The sequence below is a fragment of the Delphinus delphis genome, chromosome 7 (assembly GCF_949987515.2).
Source record: "Delphinus delphis chromosome 7, mDelDel1.2, whole genome shotgun sequence".
In the NCBI taxonomy this organism is placed as follows: domain Eukaryota; kingdom Metazoa; phylum Chordata; class Mammalia; order Artiodactyla; family Delphinidae; genus Delphinus; species Delphinus delphis.
In genome coordinates this window covers 39,304,788-39,323,047 of record NC_082689.1, presented here as the reverse complement: position 1 = coordinate 39,323,047, position 18,260 = coordinate 39,304,788, and the positions used below count along the sequence as shown (strand labels likewise).

At 38.8% G+C, this 18,260-nt stretch overlaps 1 protein-coding gene across 1 annotated transcript in view; it reads right to left on the bottom strand.

The window, feature by feature from the left end:
* Positions 1–18,260, bottom strand: part of DNAH7 (dynein axonemal heavy chain 7) — a 246,619-nt gene that overhangs the window by 19,257 nt on the left and 209,102 nt on the right. Inside the window, exons 56-59 of the mRNA XM_060016382.1 lie at positions 17,231–17,431; positions 11,275–11,436; positions 3,040–3,225; positions 1,259–1,396 (exon numbers count right to left, since the gene is read on the bottom strand). Of these exons, the coding sequence (XP_059872365.1) occupies positions 1,259–1,396; positions 3,040–3,225; positions 11,275–11,436; positions 17,231–17,431 (687 nt within the window). The remainder of the gene's footprint in view (positions 1–1,258; positions 1,397–3,039; positions 3,226–11,274; positions 11,437–17,230; positions 17,432–18,260) is intronic.

Below are 18,260 nucleotides of genomic sequence, written 5' to 3'. Positions count from 1 at the left end.
CCTATCCCATGTTTAGAATCTAGAAAGGATATCACATAGTGGTTCAGAACACAAATTCTGGAGCCAAACTAGTGGGAGTCAGACTGCTTGGCTTTGAGTGCTGGCTTGAAATTGTACTAGCTGACCTTGAGTAAATGACTTAATCTTTCTGTGTCTGAGTCTTTTAGCTGTAAAATGGGAATAATTAGCACCCTCACTTCATAGGACTGTCGTAAGCATCACACTGTTATACATAAAGCATTCAGAACAGTGCTCCCATACAGTAAGCACTATAAAATTATTAACTATTATTTGTATTAATCTGAGATTCCATAAAAATAAAAAAGACCAGCTCGAAATCAGTTTTGGGGATAATTTGCTTGACTGAATAAACATCCTGAACTTACTAAAATTTCATTCAATCACTAAAGGAACTCACCATTTGGACTAATTTGCTTTCAAAAATAAAAAAAAAACCAAGCATATCTTCTAATGGGAGAACAATACAAGGAAGATCTCTAAATAGACAAGCAAGATTAAATATCTTTCATTCAAATGTACTGACTCGTGCCCAGGGCATGCTGAAATCTGGTGCCTTGGAAGGTCATTCTCCGACATGCCCTTACATTTATGCTCTCACCAGTGGAGCCGCATGTCTAAGAGTCAAAGGTTCTCCTAAACCTTTTAATTTATTTTGTACTTACTATTATATTCCTTAAATATTATGTAATCTGATAAAATATTGATGTGAAAGAAACTATTTCTATGTAAACTAGGTTAAATGTTCTAGAACATTTGATAAAGATAAGTCATTTAAAAATGTTGAATAGGTAAGAGAGAAAATAAAATAGGCAGAATTCTAGATGGATTCTGGTGTTAAACTGCTTCCAGGTATCTTTGAAATTCTTCTTCCACTTTAAAGGAAGTAAAAAAGGATAATGTATTAGGGCATGATTTAAGCAAGAAAGGCAATATGGAACTCATAGCAGCAGAATGATATCAAAGAATACTCAAAGAATATTATTCAAAGAACTCTTGGGAGCAGAATGATACTCAAAGATTCTTCCCAAATCAAAAGACTGACGAAAACAAAACCCACACATTCATTTACTTTATGTTTAAACCCATTTTTAAGTTACGTATTTTTTTTCTTTTCCTTAAAGTGGTTCTCCACTTGAAGAGATGGAATTCTGTGCCTGGGCCTCTACCGTGTTGTCTCATGCTGCTTGGGGAGCATCCTTTCCAGCCTCAGAAGCCAGTTCCTGCACAGATCACACACCTGTGTGAGAAGAATGTTATCAAACAGCAGTTGAGTTTCTGACTGATCTTTAGTGATATCTGCATTGGCATTCATCCCAAAGATTTCCGGAGCTGGGGTCAGCGGCAGTGTCTTTGTGTATTCGATGTAGCTTTTGTGCTGCAAAGATGAGTAACAAGGAATCAGGAGGTTAGAAATCAGGAAATCAGGTTAGAATTATAGAAATCTAATTATCCTGTAGAGCTTGCTCACTGAAAAGAGATAATTTTTAATACTCAAGTTACTGAGTGGATGAGCCTGTGAACCTGGACACTGAATGCTTTCATTTTCTTTCAACCTGGGCCAAAGTGTTAAAAAAAAAAAAAAAAAGATATGGACACATTTAGAGAGAGAAAAAAATGTCCCATTCAACTGGAATGGATCTGAAAATGGAGAGAGGAATATCCTGGCTGCTTCATTTAGAAATTCTTCCTGAGAAATCTTTCTGTGCTGCATTTGCTGATGACTGTTCTTAGTTTATCACGATATTTTTTTTTCCGCTTTAGTCTGATATTTCTGTTTACTCTTATTGTGATAAATCCACGTAATTCAGAAAAGTGAAAATCATCTGAGATTTTATCATGAGATAACCACCATTAATATGGTAAATCTTTTGATATATACGCAGACACGTTTTATATTTTATTTATGTGAATTTCTATCAAAATTCCATACTTTTCCTGATGCTCATATAATCATATGCAAACATTCATATATTGGGTTGGCCAAAAAGTCTGTTCATAAGACGTTACAGAAAAATCCGAACGAACTTTTTGGCCAGCCCAATACACGTACGGTAGCGGGGAGATTGGTCACTGGTGGTTTTTCGACATGGGTCATGTTACATAACCTGACTTCATCTTTGGCTATCTTCTGACTTACCAAATCATCACTGGAGATCTTGTTACCATGACTCCCTGTGTTGACTTGCCCCACCCAGTCAGTGACCTGGGCTCTGGGATTGATTTTTCTCTTCATCTATTAGTGTCTGCCCTCAGCTAGAATCCATCCTAGTGGATGATGGGGTCATGGTTATGTGCCTCTGTTGCCTGTGGCTGTGTTTTTAACTTTCAACGTGTGCCCTTTTGACTTCTGGGAATAAAATGAGAACCAATTTAATTGTGCTAGCAGTCCCTAGAAGTCTACTGTGTGATAATCTGAAGGCAGATACCACATCTTCTACTAGACAGGACTGGAAAAAGTAGCAGAAGAGAACCTTGGTCTTGTGAAGCAGGTGTGATGCTCTGTCCCTTTCTACCTGTGGGATCTTGGGCAAGTCATTTAACTTTAGTGAACTTACTTTCTCACTTGTGAAAGGGAAAGAAAGAATAATAACTCAAATGTTAATTAGATGCTCCAGTGGGATAATTACATGTAACTGCTTTGTAAATAAGCATGATCTAAATGTTAACTATTATCATTAATACGATTTTGTAACCCCTTCTCATGTGTATTTCCATTTTAATTAGGGACCGTGCCTTTTTTCCCAAAGCACTGAATTCACAATAATAGGATTTCGGGTCACTGAGGAAGCCATTCTTGGGTGAGGAACATTTCTGATAGTCTTCACATTACAGCAAATAGGAAACCACTAACTCCATCTTTGTATGGGATTTGCTCTGTCCCTATAGGACTGAAGAAAGTACACGCAACGGTTAACAAAAAACAAGGCTTCTTTTTTAAAAAAAAAATCACCTTTTTCTATATCAGAGGAATTCCACATTTTACTGCTTTTAGTTTTCTTGAAGAGCATATGTACTTACATCACCAGAAGGAGGCACAAAATAGATGCCACTGGAGTCGAATTTATACTGCGGATTCTGAACTAATTCCGTGTTGAAGAATTTCTTTAAGATGCTGCGCAGCGTGCGCCGGTCCCAGTCGTCAGTCACGCGGCCGCCGTAATTGCACTCGCCCGTCATGTACTGCAGGGCGTCGTAGGGCAGTTCCTAGAGTAGAGGTCAAGTCGCTCAACCAGTCAAGACTTAGCAGTGGCACATCATACAGGATCGTGTTTCTTGTTTGCTCATGTTATTTAAACAGTTTACGGAAAGTTTGCATCAACACAATTTCCCTTTATGTACTTCCCGGCTAATTTCCTGTAATTTTCCCCAGGGTCTCTCTCTCCTTCTGTGATTTGTCATTTCCATCAGTGCAAAGAATAGAAATCCTCTATTAACTTGTGAATTCACCTCTATTCAACCAACATTAATGGACCACCTACTATACGCCTGATGCAAAATTAGTTAGACCATAATCCCATCCCTGAAAATCCTGCACTGTTGAATGACATTCAAAACCAATCCAATATAATTCCGAGATAATCAGTGTTCATTTCCTTCACCACCTCTTTATATCTGTATATGTTTGACAGTTAGAATCACACTATATATACAATTTTGCATATAATTTTTCACCAAATCTCATATTATGAGGTATTTTTTACTGTTTCACGAAATACTCTTTGAAAATAGTTTTTAATAACTATCTTCTAATATTGAAGATTTCAGTTGCTCCTAATTTTCTACTTTGTTAAATTGTTTCATTAAATATACATCCCTTAAAATTGCTAATGATTCTTTAGTCTAGATTCCTGAAAGGGAAATAACACTGTCAAAGGAAAGAAGTTTATAAAAAGCAATTGACTAATGTCACCAAACTGCTTTCCTGAAAGGGTGTAGTAATTGTAGGAATCAGTTTTAAAATCTCTGCTAATTTGATTGACCAAAGGTAATTAATATTGCGTTAATTTGCATTTTCTAGAATACTAATGAAATTTATGATCTTTTCATATGTTTAAAAACATTTGTTCTTCTGTGAGCTAGCCTACCTATTTTTTTCAATTAGTTTTTAAAATTTTTAAAATTTTTATTTATTTATTTATTTTTGGCTGTGTTGGGTCTTCATTTCTGCGCGAGGGCTTTCTCTGGTTGCGGCAAGCGGGGGCCACTCTTCATGGCTGTGCGCGGGCCTCTCACTATCGCGGCCTCTCTTGTTGCGGAGCACAGGCTCCAGACATGCAGGCTTAGTAGTTGTGGCTCACGGGCCTACTTGCTCCTCAGCATGTGGGATCTTCCCAGACCAGGGCTCGAACCTGTGTCCCCTGAATTGGCAGGCAGACTCTCAACCACTGCACCACCAGGGAAGCCCTCAATTAAAGTTTTAATAGTTTTATTTGTATAAGCTCTTTTATAAATCTACTTTTATCAAATTTCTTGAAATATTTTTCCTGTAGGTTTGCCTTTTTATTATATTCTCTAGTACATAGAATTTCTAAGTGTTTATGAATGCAAAAGAATTGATTTTTCATATTGCGATTTTATTTATCCTAAGCATAAATACTTACACAGCCACCAGTAATATAGAGAATTCTCTCACTGCTCACAACAAAACTGAGTATTATCATTTAGGGAAAAAAAAAGATAATTAAACAATAAAATTGTTTTTAATTTTTGGGGATATAATTCACATATTATATTAGTTTCAGGGGTACAAATAATGATTTGATATTTGTATATACTGATCACCACAGTAAGTCTATTTAACATCCATCACCATAATCACAATTTTTTTGTGTGTTGAGAACTTTCAAGATCTGTTTTCTTTAGCCACTTTCAAATATGCAATATAGTATTAACTACAGTCATCATGCTGGACATTACATATCTTAATTTTATTTTACTTATTTATTTATTTTTTTTTGATATTGACATTTAAAAAACGTTTATTCACCACTTATATTTCTTATTGTTAAATTATCTACTTTATTCTTTTATGTGTTTTCCTCATATGAATGCTTTTATTTTTTTTCATTATTAAAAGCTCTTTATAAAGATACCGAATCAGTTTGTCAGAAAAATTTTAGGTATTTTCTCCAATTTTCATTTGTCTTTTATTTTTATGGTGTTTGTTTTTGGTATTTTAATATAGCAATGTTTTAAAATGTTCTCTACTAAAATACAGCAATCTCTTCACTTTAGGATTTTTTCACCATTTTTGTGCTATAAATGCCCTCTGGCAGTTATCTGCTAAAAGTTGAAGTGTATATACCCTACATCTCAGTGATCCCACTTAGAGGAATCTCTTCAGTAAAAAACAATAGCACTTGGGAAGAATAGGTGGTAGTGATTAGACAGAAGGAATTTATTGAATTCGGGCTTGGGAATTAAGAGACTTGTTACTTGGTAGAATTGGAAGTGAAGGCAGTGAATTTAGGAGAACAGCTCAGTGACCAAGACGTGGTGGAGAAACAAGCAGAACCAGGAGGGAGAACAACGGCACGGTGTTGAGGGGAGTTTGCAGATGCAGGCAGTGCTCGGGTTTGCCTTGTTGACAGGTCCCCACCTCATAAAACTGAAATATAGTAAGAAAACTCCTGTGTGAATTAAATAGTATATCAGCATGAGCTGGGCCCTGGGAGGGCTTTGTGAGGCAGACATAAGATGAGATCTGGAGGGGAGGAGTTTGGCTTATGTTTAAAGTGTTAAACCTGCCAACATTCCCCTGAGAGCTGATGGGTAAACTTGTTTCTCTCAGTAGCTTGATCACAACCAGGGCCAATCAAACTGGGGAATGCATTCTCCCAGGCGCCCAGGTCCATCGGCTGAGGTCGCAGAAAGAGTAGCAGCTCGCTGCTGGGATTTCCTCTCTGTTCTGTTGTTATAAGAGGGTTGAGACCACAGGCCAGGAGAGAGTGCAGAAGTTGGCAACTATATGCAAGGTTATATATGAAGTTATTCACTTTAACATTACTTATTAGTAAGAAATAAAAAGGAAATAAAATCCTCATAGTCAAAAGTGGGAAATGCTGTGTATGCAGCCATTAAAACAAAGATCTGTATCTATTTTGGAAGTTGTCCACAACATATGTGAGTGAGAAAAGCAAGCTGAAAATGACATACAGATGTAATTATGTTTTTGAGGAAAATGTGTGCGTATATTGTATATATGTGTATATATAACTATTTGTGCATAGGAAAAAGTTTGGACAGGCCCTCCTAAGCTGTGAAATTGACTGCTTTGGGGGTGAACTTAGGGTGAGAGTGAGGGGGTGAGCCTTTCTCTCACACACAATCACACACACACAACCCTCCCAAAGGGAATTACCCATTTGCCAAGTACATTATATATATCCACTTGTATTTTCTTCTGTTACAGTTTACTTTTTCTTATTTATGTTTTTTAAATTAAAATATATAAAGAACTCATATAGCTCAATAACAAAAACCAAAAAATCTGATTAAAAAATGGGCAGAGGGGCTTCCCTGGTGGTGCAGTGGTTAAGAATCTGCCTGCCATAGCAGGGGACACGGGTTCGAGCCCTGGTCCGGGAAGATCCCACATGCCGTGAAGCAACTAAGCCCGTGCGCCACAACTACTGAGCCTGAGCTCTAGAGCCTGCGAGCCACAACTACTGAGCCCGCGTGCCACAACTACTGAAGCCTGCACGCCTAGAGCCCGTGCTCTGCAACAAGAGAAGCCACCGCAATGAGAAGCCCGTGCACTGCAACGAAGAGTAGGCCCCACTCGACACAACTAGAGAAAGCCTGCGTGCAGCAACAAAGACCCAATGCAGCCAAAAATAAATAGGTAAAATAAATTTATATTAAAAAAAATGGGCAGAGGATCTGGATAGATATTTTTCCAAAGAAGACATACAGACAGCCAATAGACACATGAAAAGATGCTCAACATCATTAATCACCAGAAAAATGCAAATCAAAACTATGATGGGATGTCACTTCACACCTGTCAGAATGGCTATTATCAAAAAGACAAGAAATAATACATATGTTGGTGAGGATGTGGAGAAAAAGGAGCCCTTGTGTACTGTTGGAGGGAACGTAAATTGGTGCAGCCACTATGGAAAACAGTATGGAGTTTCCTCAAAAAACAAAATTAAAAACAAAACTACCGTATGACCCAGCAATTCCACTTCTGGGTATTTATTCAAAGAAAATGAAAATACTAATTTGAAAGGCTATATACATCCCTATGTTCATTGCAGCATTATTTACAATAGCTAAGACATGGAAGCAATGTAAGTGTCCACTGATGGATGAATGGATAAAGACGTGGACTATATGTGGAATACACAATACTATTCAGCCATGAAAAGAATGAAATCTTGCCATTTGTGACAACATGAATGGATCTTGAGGGTATTATGCTAAGTGAAATAAATCAGACAAAGACAAATACTGTGTGATTTCACTTAAATGTGGAATCTAAAAACACAAAACAAATGAACAAACAAAACAAAACTTATAGATACAGAGAACAGATTGATGGTTGCCAGAGGGGTGGTGAGTTGCCGGGAGGGCAAAATGGGTGAAAGAGATTAAGATGCACAAATTTCCAGTTATAAAATAAATAAGTCATGGGGATGTAAGTACAGCATGGTGACATTAGTCAATAATACTGTGGCACGAATTTGAAAGTTGCTAAGAAAGTAAATCTTAAAACTTCTCATCACAAGAAAAACAATTTTTTTTTAACTCTACGGTGACAGATAACTAGAAGTATTGTGGTGATCATTTTGCAGTATATACAAATGTTGAATCATGTTGTATACCTGAGACCAATGTAATGTTGTAGGTCAATTATACTTCAATAAAAAAGAACAAAGTTTTGATTGCTGAAGGATTACATTCGATTTAGTATCAAAGGGAACTGTGAATCCCATTCCACAAAGAATCTCTCTGTATTTCTTGATGGGTTATACGTCATGCATGAGTAGCAGTTTTGTGCAGTTTGCTATATGATCACTGTGCTGGAGGAACGGGAAGTACTGCTCAATTGTCATTTAATAGAAGGAACCAGTTCGGTCAGTCCCACGCGTCATGAAAAGATTCTCTGTAGCATTTGCCAGGATGGACAATTCCTGATACTCCATAGTTACTCAGCGTGCTCACTCCCCCTTTTTCTCTGGCTGTTTGGTCTGCATTTTCCATTTCTCCTGTCCTCTCTCCTACCATTGATATTGGGTGCTCACCAGCAGCCAGGCTTTAGTTCGTTTTTACGCTACAAGGCCTCCCTTTTAAATCTCAGGTGTTCTCAGGCTTCTCCTTACACATTAACAATTCACAATTCTCTATTTGTGCTCACTCTTTTCTCTCGGGCTTTATATCTATACGCCAAAAGCCTACCAGATACCATCGATATCTACACCTAGACACCCCAGATGTATCAAATGTACAAGACTGAATTATTTATCCACTCATCCACCCCCATTCCACTAACCCACCTGCTATATACCCATTAATTCCTGATACCTATTCCCTGTCTGGATTAATGAGTGGTGGTAGGACCACCAACTGAGACCCCAAAACTAACATTAACAGACTTCTCCCTCTCCCTTTACCATTTACTATCTAGGTCATTTCAATCCCTGTTCCTACATATCTATTATATCTCTTCCATGTTCCCCATCCTAGCCCAGATGCTTTAGTTTAAACTCATATCATCTCTTGCCTGGGTTATAACTAATACAGGAGACCATTAGTTTTCTAGGGCTGCTGATAGATGGCTTAAAACAACAGAAATTTATTGTTGAAGAAGTCTGAAATCAAGGTGTTGGCAGGGCCACACTCCCTCCACATCTTCTAGGAGGATCCTTCCTTGTCTCTTCCAGCTTCCATAGCCCCAGGTGTTCCTTGGTTTGTCACAGCATAACTCCAATTGCTGCCTCTGTTTTCACATGGCTGTCTTCTCTGTGTATCCAAATTTCCCTCTTTTCATAATGATACCAGTCATGTTCTATTGAGGACTCACCCTACTCCAGTATGACCTCATCTTAGTTTAACTGATTATATCTGCAACAACTCCGTTCCCAAATAAGTTCACATTCTGAGGTAGAATGGATTAGAACTTCAACATATTTTTGGGGGTCGACACAATTCAACCCATATCATCTTAAACTGGCGTGTCATCTAAATCCCTCTAATCTGCTCTCCACTCTGTTGCTAGAGTGGTCTTTCTAAAATGCAAATACTCTCCTAAAAGCAGACCAATAACAATATAATAATCCCAAATCAGCATGGCATACAAGGATGTTCCAAATCATTTATACTTAACCAAACCTTTTCACTTATTGGTACTTTTTTTTAACCTTTTTATTGCTGCTTCTTTACACCATCCACCTGAAAACCTTCTATTCATTGTTTGAGTCCCAAGCAACTGCTCCTCTGTGGAACCTTCCCTAATCACATCCAGCGAGTTGCTTACCTCCTTGTTTGTGTTCAGATCTTTAAAAAGCTAGGGTGACCAAATAAACTACTGTCTAAACTGTAACACTTTGAGAGTGAACGTGGGCACTAAAGATAATTAGTATTATGGAATTTTAGAGTACTATATATATATATATATATATATATATATATATATAAAATAGTATATATATAGTATATAACTCTATTTTTATATTGGCAGACCTGTAATTAGTTTTATTCAAACATTGCTTTTAAAATAAGATAATTACTTAAAATAAGAAATTGAAGCAAAAATTTTATAATGATTAAGAGTTTAAGCAGAATAACTTTTCTTAGTGTATATTCATGTACTTTAACTTCTTAGACATCTCTGTCTCTCAAATAACGTCTCCGATGTTTTCCCGAAGAATGTACTTTTCAATATGGTCTCACTGTTTTTTTAATTTTTAAAGTAAAATTGTCTATAATGTTTTGCAAAGTTTCATTTTATGGTTACTAAATTTTAAATTGCTGACACTTTTAATTGACTCCACTACATACTATAATATTTTAAATTAGAATATACTCTACAGGTTTGTGAACAAATTGCTAATTAAAGGAGCTCCTCATTCTTTTTGTTTGTATTCAAAAGTGTAATTATTTTAGCTCAAATACTTCCACATGCATTGTTTCATTATAGCTTTTGCCTCCATTCTTAGTATGTTTTAAAAATAAATATTATTACAAGAAAGAAATTCATCAAATCTATGCTTCTTTTGAATGTTTCACCAAATTTTAATGCTGCAAAATCAAACGCCTTCTCAACTCACTTCATTTTAGTACAGAATACAAATTTGTCCAAAGAAACACAGAAGACCAGACAAATGTTCTTCACCTAAGTTTAGATATGTCATTTGAGCTCTCAATATTTATTTTGTTTTTTCCTTTGTTTTTATAGAGAGAGGATTCAATGACTTCCTGTTTGTAAGCCTTTCTTTAAAAAAATCACAATTCACTAAAAGTTTCAAAAAACAAAGGTTTTTTTGATACTCCATTGATTGATTTAAAGATTTCCAACTAATTTTGAACAAAATTCTATCAAAATTTAGAGGATTTGCTTTCGAAAAAGTTCCATATCCTTTTAGGACACTTGTACTGATTTACCAAGCAGTTCTTCAAAAGTTCAAACGTGTTAAAATCCATCTGATAGATAAGCAGCAAACAGAGAAAGAGAGAGAGAGAGAGAGAGACAGTACATGCATGTGTGTGCACGTGCACAAGCGATGGCGAGAGAGAGAGAAAGGAGAGAGGGGTGGGGAGAGGGAGAGAGAGAACTACAGGGGATGGAATGTGGTTGATGTGATGACATTACATTGTGGGACTTCTTCCCAGAATCTATACCTCAGGTTAACACCAATGGCTTACGTAGTTTGTTTGATCGGGGCAAACGGCCCAAACTCTGGAATAAAACTACAGTAACATTTCCTTAAAAATAAAGTCATGCTCCAGAACGGAGGGAAATCAGTCTGTTTTTTGTTTTTTTTTTTTCACTTTGGAGACTGATTGATGTTTATGTGTCAAAATAAATGATAAAATACAGGTTCCTAATAGACAAACTGACATCCTAACTACCTACTATGGCAGTTATAATATTCTGGTATAATAAAGTCCTACTTAATAAGCTTTTGGGAACTATCCTCCTATTCATTTTGTAAAAAAAGAAATTAATCAGAAGTCCCTGCTCACTGTACAAACACAACGTGATAAACAGCACAACAGGTAATGTCCTCGCTGTGAGTTTTATGGTACCTCATACTGGTTCAGGAACATGTGGAGTTGCTGTACGCTGATTCTTAGGTCAGTCTCGTTGAACTCATAGGGAATATTCCACCCCAGGGGTCCAAACTTCCGTCTCTCTTGTACCAAAGCATGAAAGAAACAGAGACCATATAGTAACTTCTTGAATTCCTCCTGTAATGAGAAGAAATGGTGTAACATCATCATTTCTTCCCCTAATAATGCATTATGCTTATCATATTTTAAAATGAAAGTAATTAATTCCTTTTGCTTCTCAATATATCCATGTCAAAGTAAAACTAAAACAGAATTAACTGTTTCTACCGGCTATTTAGGCTATGCCTATGTGTATACATGTTCAGTTGACACACATAGCTTCTCCGTACACCAGGTTTTTGGAAAGTATAGTAAGCCTGTCTAATTTAACGTTACCTTAGAGGATTTGGGGGGTTTCAACTTAAGCATCATGAGGCAAGGAGTATGAATTCCAGTGTTTGGTCCCAGACCACCATGGAGAAATTTCAAAGGAGATAGTTCAAACCAATTAAGAAGCTCTACAAGCACTTTTGGGTTGAAATTTTGGGCAGCCTCATGGCTTTTCTGGTTGCTTTTAGGTAAGAGAAGTCCTATAGTCACTGTCAACTGCAAAGCCAGCCTTGATTCAGAAATCAGAAAGTACGATGCAGTATATTAATCATTTGTACCCTCCACAAGGAGGATATAAAAATGGTCAAAATAGAGCTTGAGAGAGGATTTTTTTGCTTTTGCTTTTTTTTGTTTTTTGTTTTTTTCGGTACGCAGGCCTCTCACTGTTGTGGACTCTCCCTTTGCAGAGCACAGGCTCTGGACGCGCAGGCTCAGCGGCCATGGCTCACGGGCCCAGCCGCTCCGCGGCATGTGGGATCTTCCCGGACCCGGGCACGAACCCGTGTCCCCTGCATCGGCAGGCAGACTCCCAACCACTGCACCACCAGGGAAGCCTGAGAGAGGATTTGTGAAGAGGTTTCCTTGGAGAGAAGAGCTGCTGTGCTGGGAGTCCCTTTGTCCTCACCTCCAAGGGAAAGGGGAGTGTGGGGTCCAAGATACTGAGAAGGAACTAATGGGGTCCCTTGGGGAGTTGATACTCATGCCCTGAAGCTGGGATGGAGTGGGACAGTGCAAAACTCATGCCTGGAAGAGTAGAGCAGTCTATGGTCTCGGGTCGTGGACTATGGGAGGGAAATCAGTAGCCTTCCCCCAGATGATGGGCCAATCTGGCGTGAATCCCAAGGAGCAGACAGGGAGCTGGGCTAGGAATGTCAGCCAGTGGTCATTTTAATGGTTTCCTATTCAAGAGGACTTGTGTCACAGAGTAAGGAACCCCAACAGTAAGAGCCTGTATGAAATGAAGCCTGGAGAACCAAAAGCTGAGGGGAATCAGGAACAGCCAGCTGAAGGGGAGGCACTGCCACGGGTGATGGGGTCACAGAGAAGTCCAGCACGGGAGCCGAAGGAGAACCCATGAGAGACCTCACAAGGCAAAAAAGTCAGCTTTAAATCCCCGCCAAGTCCAAAGAGCTCCAGGCAATAGCAGCCCAGAAGAGGAACCTCTGCCCCTCCTGACTCACCCCTGCACACGCCCTGAACTGAGCACTCAGTATCAGCAGCTATCATGTGCAGGAGTAGTTACAAAAAGAAAGGTGGGGCTTCCCTGGTGGCACAGTGGTTGAGAGTCCGCCTGCCGATGCAGGGGACACGGGTTCGTGCCCCGGTCCGGGAAGATCCCACATGCCGCGGAGCGGCTGGGCCCGTGAGCCATGGCCGCTGAGCCTGCGCGTCCGGAGCCTGTGCTCCGCAACGGGAGAGGCCACAACAGTGAGAGGCCCGCATACCACAAAAAAAAAAAAAAAGGTGGCCCAACAACACATGAAAAGATGCTCAACATCACTAATTATTAGAGAAATGCAAATCAGAACCACAATGCGCTGTTATCACCTCACACCATCAGAATGGCTATCATCAGAAAGACAACAAATAACAAATGCTGGAGAGGGTGTGAAGAAAAGGGAACCCTCGTACACTGTTGGTGGAGATATAAATTGGTGCAGCCACTGCAGAAAACAGTATAGAGGTTCCTTAAAAAACTAAAAATAGAGCTACCATATGATCTAGCAATTCTACTTCCTGGGTATATATCCAGAAGAAAATGAAAATTCTAATTCAAAAATATACATGCACCCCAATGTTCACAGCAGCCCTAGTTACAATAGCCAAGACATGGAAACAACCCAAGCGTCCATCAACATATGATTGGTTTAAGAAGATATGGTGTATATATACAATGGAATATTACTCAGCCATAAAAAAAGAATGAAATATTGCCATTTGCAGCAACATGGATGGACCTAGAGAATATTCTACTTAGTGAAATAAGTTAGACAGAGAAAGACAAATACTATACGATATCACTTACATGTGGAATCTAAAAAAAATAAAACAAATGAATCTATATACAAAACAGAAACAGATTCACAGACAGAAAACAAACTAATGGCTACCAAACGGGAGAGGGAGGAAGGGACAAATTAGGAGTGTGGGATTAACAGATACAAACTATTAAACATAAAATAGATAAGCAGTGAGGATTTACTATATAGCACAAGGAATTACATTCATTATCTTGTAATATCCTACAATGGACTATAATCTGAAAAAAAAATAACTTAATCACTTCGCTGTACACCTGAAACTAACACAGTATTATAAATGAATTTCAATTAAAAACAAGGAAAGATGACAACTCCATTCTCTTTCCCTAGTGGCATGAAGCCCACCAACTATAGGCCCGAGGCAAAGTGCTAGAGAGTTGAAACCTATGTTTTGAATAAAAGTTGAAATATTGATTAATATATTGTGTTGCACTTTCTGATTTCTGAATCAAGACTGGCTTTGCAGTTTAAAATGACTATAGGTCATTTTATTACCTGACACTAACCAGGAAAGCCATGAGACTGCCCAGAGTTTTATTCAAGGGCAGGGGGGAAAGTTTCCCCCATGGAATAAAATTGAAAGGGAGAGTGTGAAACAAGAGGAAAGTAGCATAAGTTTGACCACAAAGGTGGGAGAAGCAAAGTTAAACACGCTGTGCTAATTCTGCAACTCTTCTCGATATATTAGAGAATTGAGCAAATCAGTAAAATGTGTTGATGACGTGCAAATATGGAATGAGGAAAAGCAGGAAAGAACCCTGGGTAGAGGGACTGAAATTGAAGGTATTGCTAGGAACTCGTTACTTCTAAAACATGTATATGAGGTGTGTGCATGGACTTGTTAGTACGTACTATATGTGTGTATACAGATTTGCATATGTGTATTTGCGAGTACATGTATATATTTCCAAGTTCTCTCTAAAAGGACTCGAACCACGGACAATAAATGCTACTTGTTTGGCACCCAAATCTTGGTCTCTAATACCATTCCCCATGAAACAGGAACCAGGGCTGTTCAGAAAAATGGCTGGTTCCAGGACTGGGATACAGATAAGCCTGGAGCAGCTTTTGCCAGAAAGAGGAATAATAATAATAATAATAATGGGACCTATAACAAGTACAAAACGAGCTCCCTCTGACCAATTCTGGGACAACTTGAGCAAAAGACTTAAGAATAGTAATGAATTATAAACCATTGGAAAAAATGCAAGGAATTCATGAGTCCACACCAATAAAAGATAAATAAATGGAATGCAAGGGAGGGCTGCTGCTGACAATAGCACGCCAAGTGTCAAATGTGGAGGGAGTGCTGGAGTTGGAATCACCAGCGGAAATAAGTGGGTCAAGCAAGAATCATCACTGGCTACTAAATCTGTGTCCCAGGTAGATTCTGATGAGGAACAGGCTATTTGCATGGTCCAAAATGTCTCCTCACAGACTGATTATTAGTTGCAAGGGGCAAAGCAGTTATTATACATGAAGAAATCAGACCACGCTTCATCTGGGGGATCAAAATCAGTAACAAAATCAGTAACATCAGTGAGGGATAAATGGGCACCGTGCACCTCCCAGTATGATACTCGAGTACGTGACTTCACCCATGTCGTATTGTGGCTCAGAATGCATAACTTGAACCTAATATCGAGGAAATATCAAGCAAGCCCAAAGTGAGAAATGTTCTATTAAAAACAACGTGGTGGGTGGGGGTGAATTCTTCAGAAATGTCAGTGCCATCAAAGACAAAGAAAGGGGCTTCCCTGGTGGCGCAGTGGTTGAGAATCTGCCTGCCAATGCAGGGGACACAGGTTCGAGTCCTGGTCTGGGAAGATCCCACATGCCGCTGAGCAACTAGGCCCGTGAGCCACAACTACTGAGCCTGTGCGTCTGGAGCTTGTGCTCCGCAACAAGAGAGGCCGCGACGGTGAGAGGCCCGCGCACCGCGATGAAGAGTAGCCCCCGGTCGCCACAACTAGAGAAAGCCCTCGCACACAAACGAAGACCCAACACAGCCAAAAATAAATAAATAAACAAATAAATAAAATGAAAAAAGACAAAGAAAGGCTGAGGCAATGGTCCAGATTAAAGGAAGCAAAGAGGCATGGTGACTAAATGTGATACTAACCCTGGATCCATCCCATGGTGAACAGGGAAAATGCTCCAAAGGACATCACTGTATCAATTGACACATTTGGGACACAAATACAAATTTGGGTATATTAGATCCAATAGTGTATACTTGCTAAATTTACTAAAATAATAACTGTAATGGGATAAGATAATATCTCTATTCTTAAGAAATATACACTGAAGGACTTATCTAGGAATAAAGGGCAGTGACATATCTAACTTACCTGCAGATGGTCATGTTAACAGGAGACAAATATAAGTAAAGGGCATAGGACTGTTCTTTGTACTACTTTTATATTTGCAACTTTTCTGTGAGTTTAAAATTATTTCCAAATAAAAAGTTAAAACCAAAGGATTATGGTGTACTGCTTTGGCATTTGAGATTTTGGTTTGGGGTTGGATTTTGGTTCATAAACGCCTGGACTTCCAATCTGTGTGACTACTAATGGAAAGCCCTCTGGATCTGGATGAAAGGGAGTAAATTTTTGCAAAAGGGCTTCTGTCCAGTCACCAGGTGCAGAAATGCCCTCACCAGCTACCTGGGGGTAACCTGCTCTCTCTGGGCCAAATCATGCAAAAGTTTGTCATACAGCAGGTCTTAGATGCTTAGGATAAGGTTTGACTTAATTTTAAATACAGGTCCCCCCCCTTTTTTTTTTTTTAGTATCCCAGACTTTTGTTTAATGAAAGTACTTCTTTATTCTTAATACTTTCTTTTGATGTGTACTTAAAACACATCCCAACATCAAGAGTGTGAGCTTTTTAACAGCAAAAACTTACCAAGGTTCATAACCCCTCTTAAAAAGAAACTATTCCATTTTTAATTATGGCAAAACACTGTGAAACAATTTTAGGTCACAAACATTCACACACAGAATTCTAATCATGAAAGCAGTGGGTGGCTTCCCTGCTTGCCTGGTGATGCTAAAAAAAAAAAAAGACCCTTATGAGCCCATCAATCAGGGAGTAAAATCCTTTTGGCTCTCATTACAGTTATATGGAGGAAATATTTTTATGTGTTAATTTAAAGATATGGCTCCACATAGCAAAGGGCTCAGTTAATATCCTGAAACAAGATTCTCCAACCTTGCAGATTTGTACTGGGAATGGCTCACGGCTGACTTTCTAAACAGAAAGCTGCATAATTAATGACACTCCACTAGATCTCAGCTGAGCAGGAATGAGGCTGGTGGTGAAATAAAATAAAATATTAATAAAACTGACTTTAGTACAGTCAATAATCAGTAATCAAAACCAACAGTGCAGGAGGCCTATTTAATTTGCAGTTTTACTCAGCACACACATCCAGGATCACTGCGGGCCACTTGAATTGCTTTACGGGGCAGAGGTAGCAAGACCTAGCCATTACTAACATTCTTTTTGCAGCTGCCAAAGAACTCAGGGTCAGAGATTGGGTCCATGAGGTATGATCGAATGATATTAGCCCGTAAACCTTTCGGTGCTTCATTGGTCATTTTCACTCCATTCTGCAGTACAGACACAGGGAAATTTGGAGATGGGTAACTTGTCAGCCAAATTCGGAAATCTGGATGTGTTGTTTCTGCGCTTAACTCCTGCAACAAAAGAAACCAGATCCAAAAGGGTCATAAAATGCAAGGAAAATCTCAATCACGTGTGCATGGGATGGGCTGGAAGTGGGAGGAAGTATCTTTACAAAATAGGGCTTATTGCTGCAGTTTAAGGCAAAGGCCTTAAAAACTGATTCTGCCAGGGAAGCGACATACTTCATTGGGAAGGCCCAGAGTTGCTGTCCCTCTCCCTGTTAACAATTAAATCACATGACTGTAAAGTTTACAAAGGCATTACATAATTCAGATTGGGCCTCGATAAAGACTAAGACATTCCAAAGAGTCTTGTATCTTCACTGATGTTGCTGAAATATTTATAGAAACACTTTTCTGCCCCAGAGCCAGATTAAGAATGACGCCTTCTTGCTGTAGCCAGGTTGTGAGAATAAGCAACACACTCAGATAAATTCATATTAAACCAAGTAGGGATGAAACAAAAAAGAGCATTTTGAAAGGGAAGAAGAACTGGTATATCCTGAAGCACTAAACCATATCACCATTAGCGCCACTTGTTTACGGGGATAGTCAGGCCTGCACTGTGGAGGATGACAGAACGCTCATCTATGACTGTCGTGAAGGCTATATTGGGCCTTGGAATAATTACCATGGGTCTTTCCCTCTCTCCTGTTCTGCCCCACTCCCTACTGCTAACTCCTCCAACTGTCCATGTCAGTGGTATCTATGTTTTTTTAATTGCAAATTTTTAACAGTAAAATAATTTTTGAGCACTCAACTGGTGAAGGGGTGGGTAGGGGAATTGGAAGGATGCTTAAGGCACCTACATTTTTTAATAAATGGTAAAGGTACCATTTTT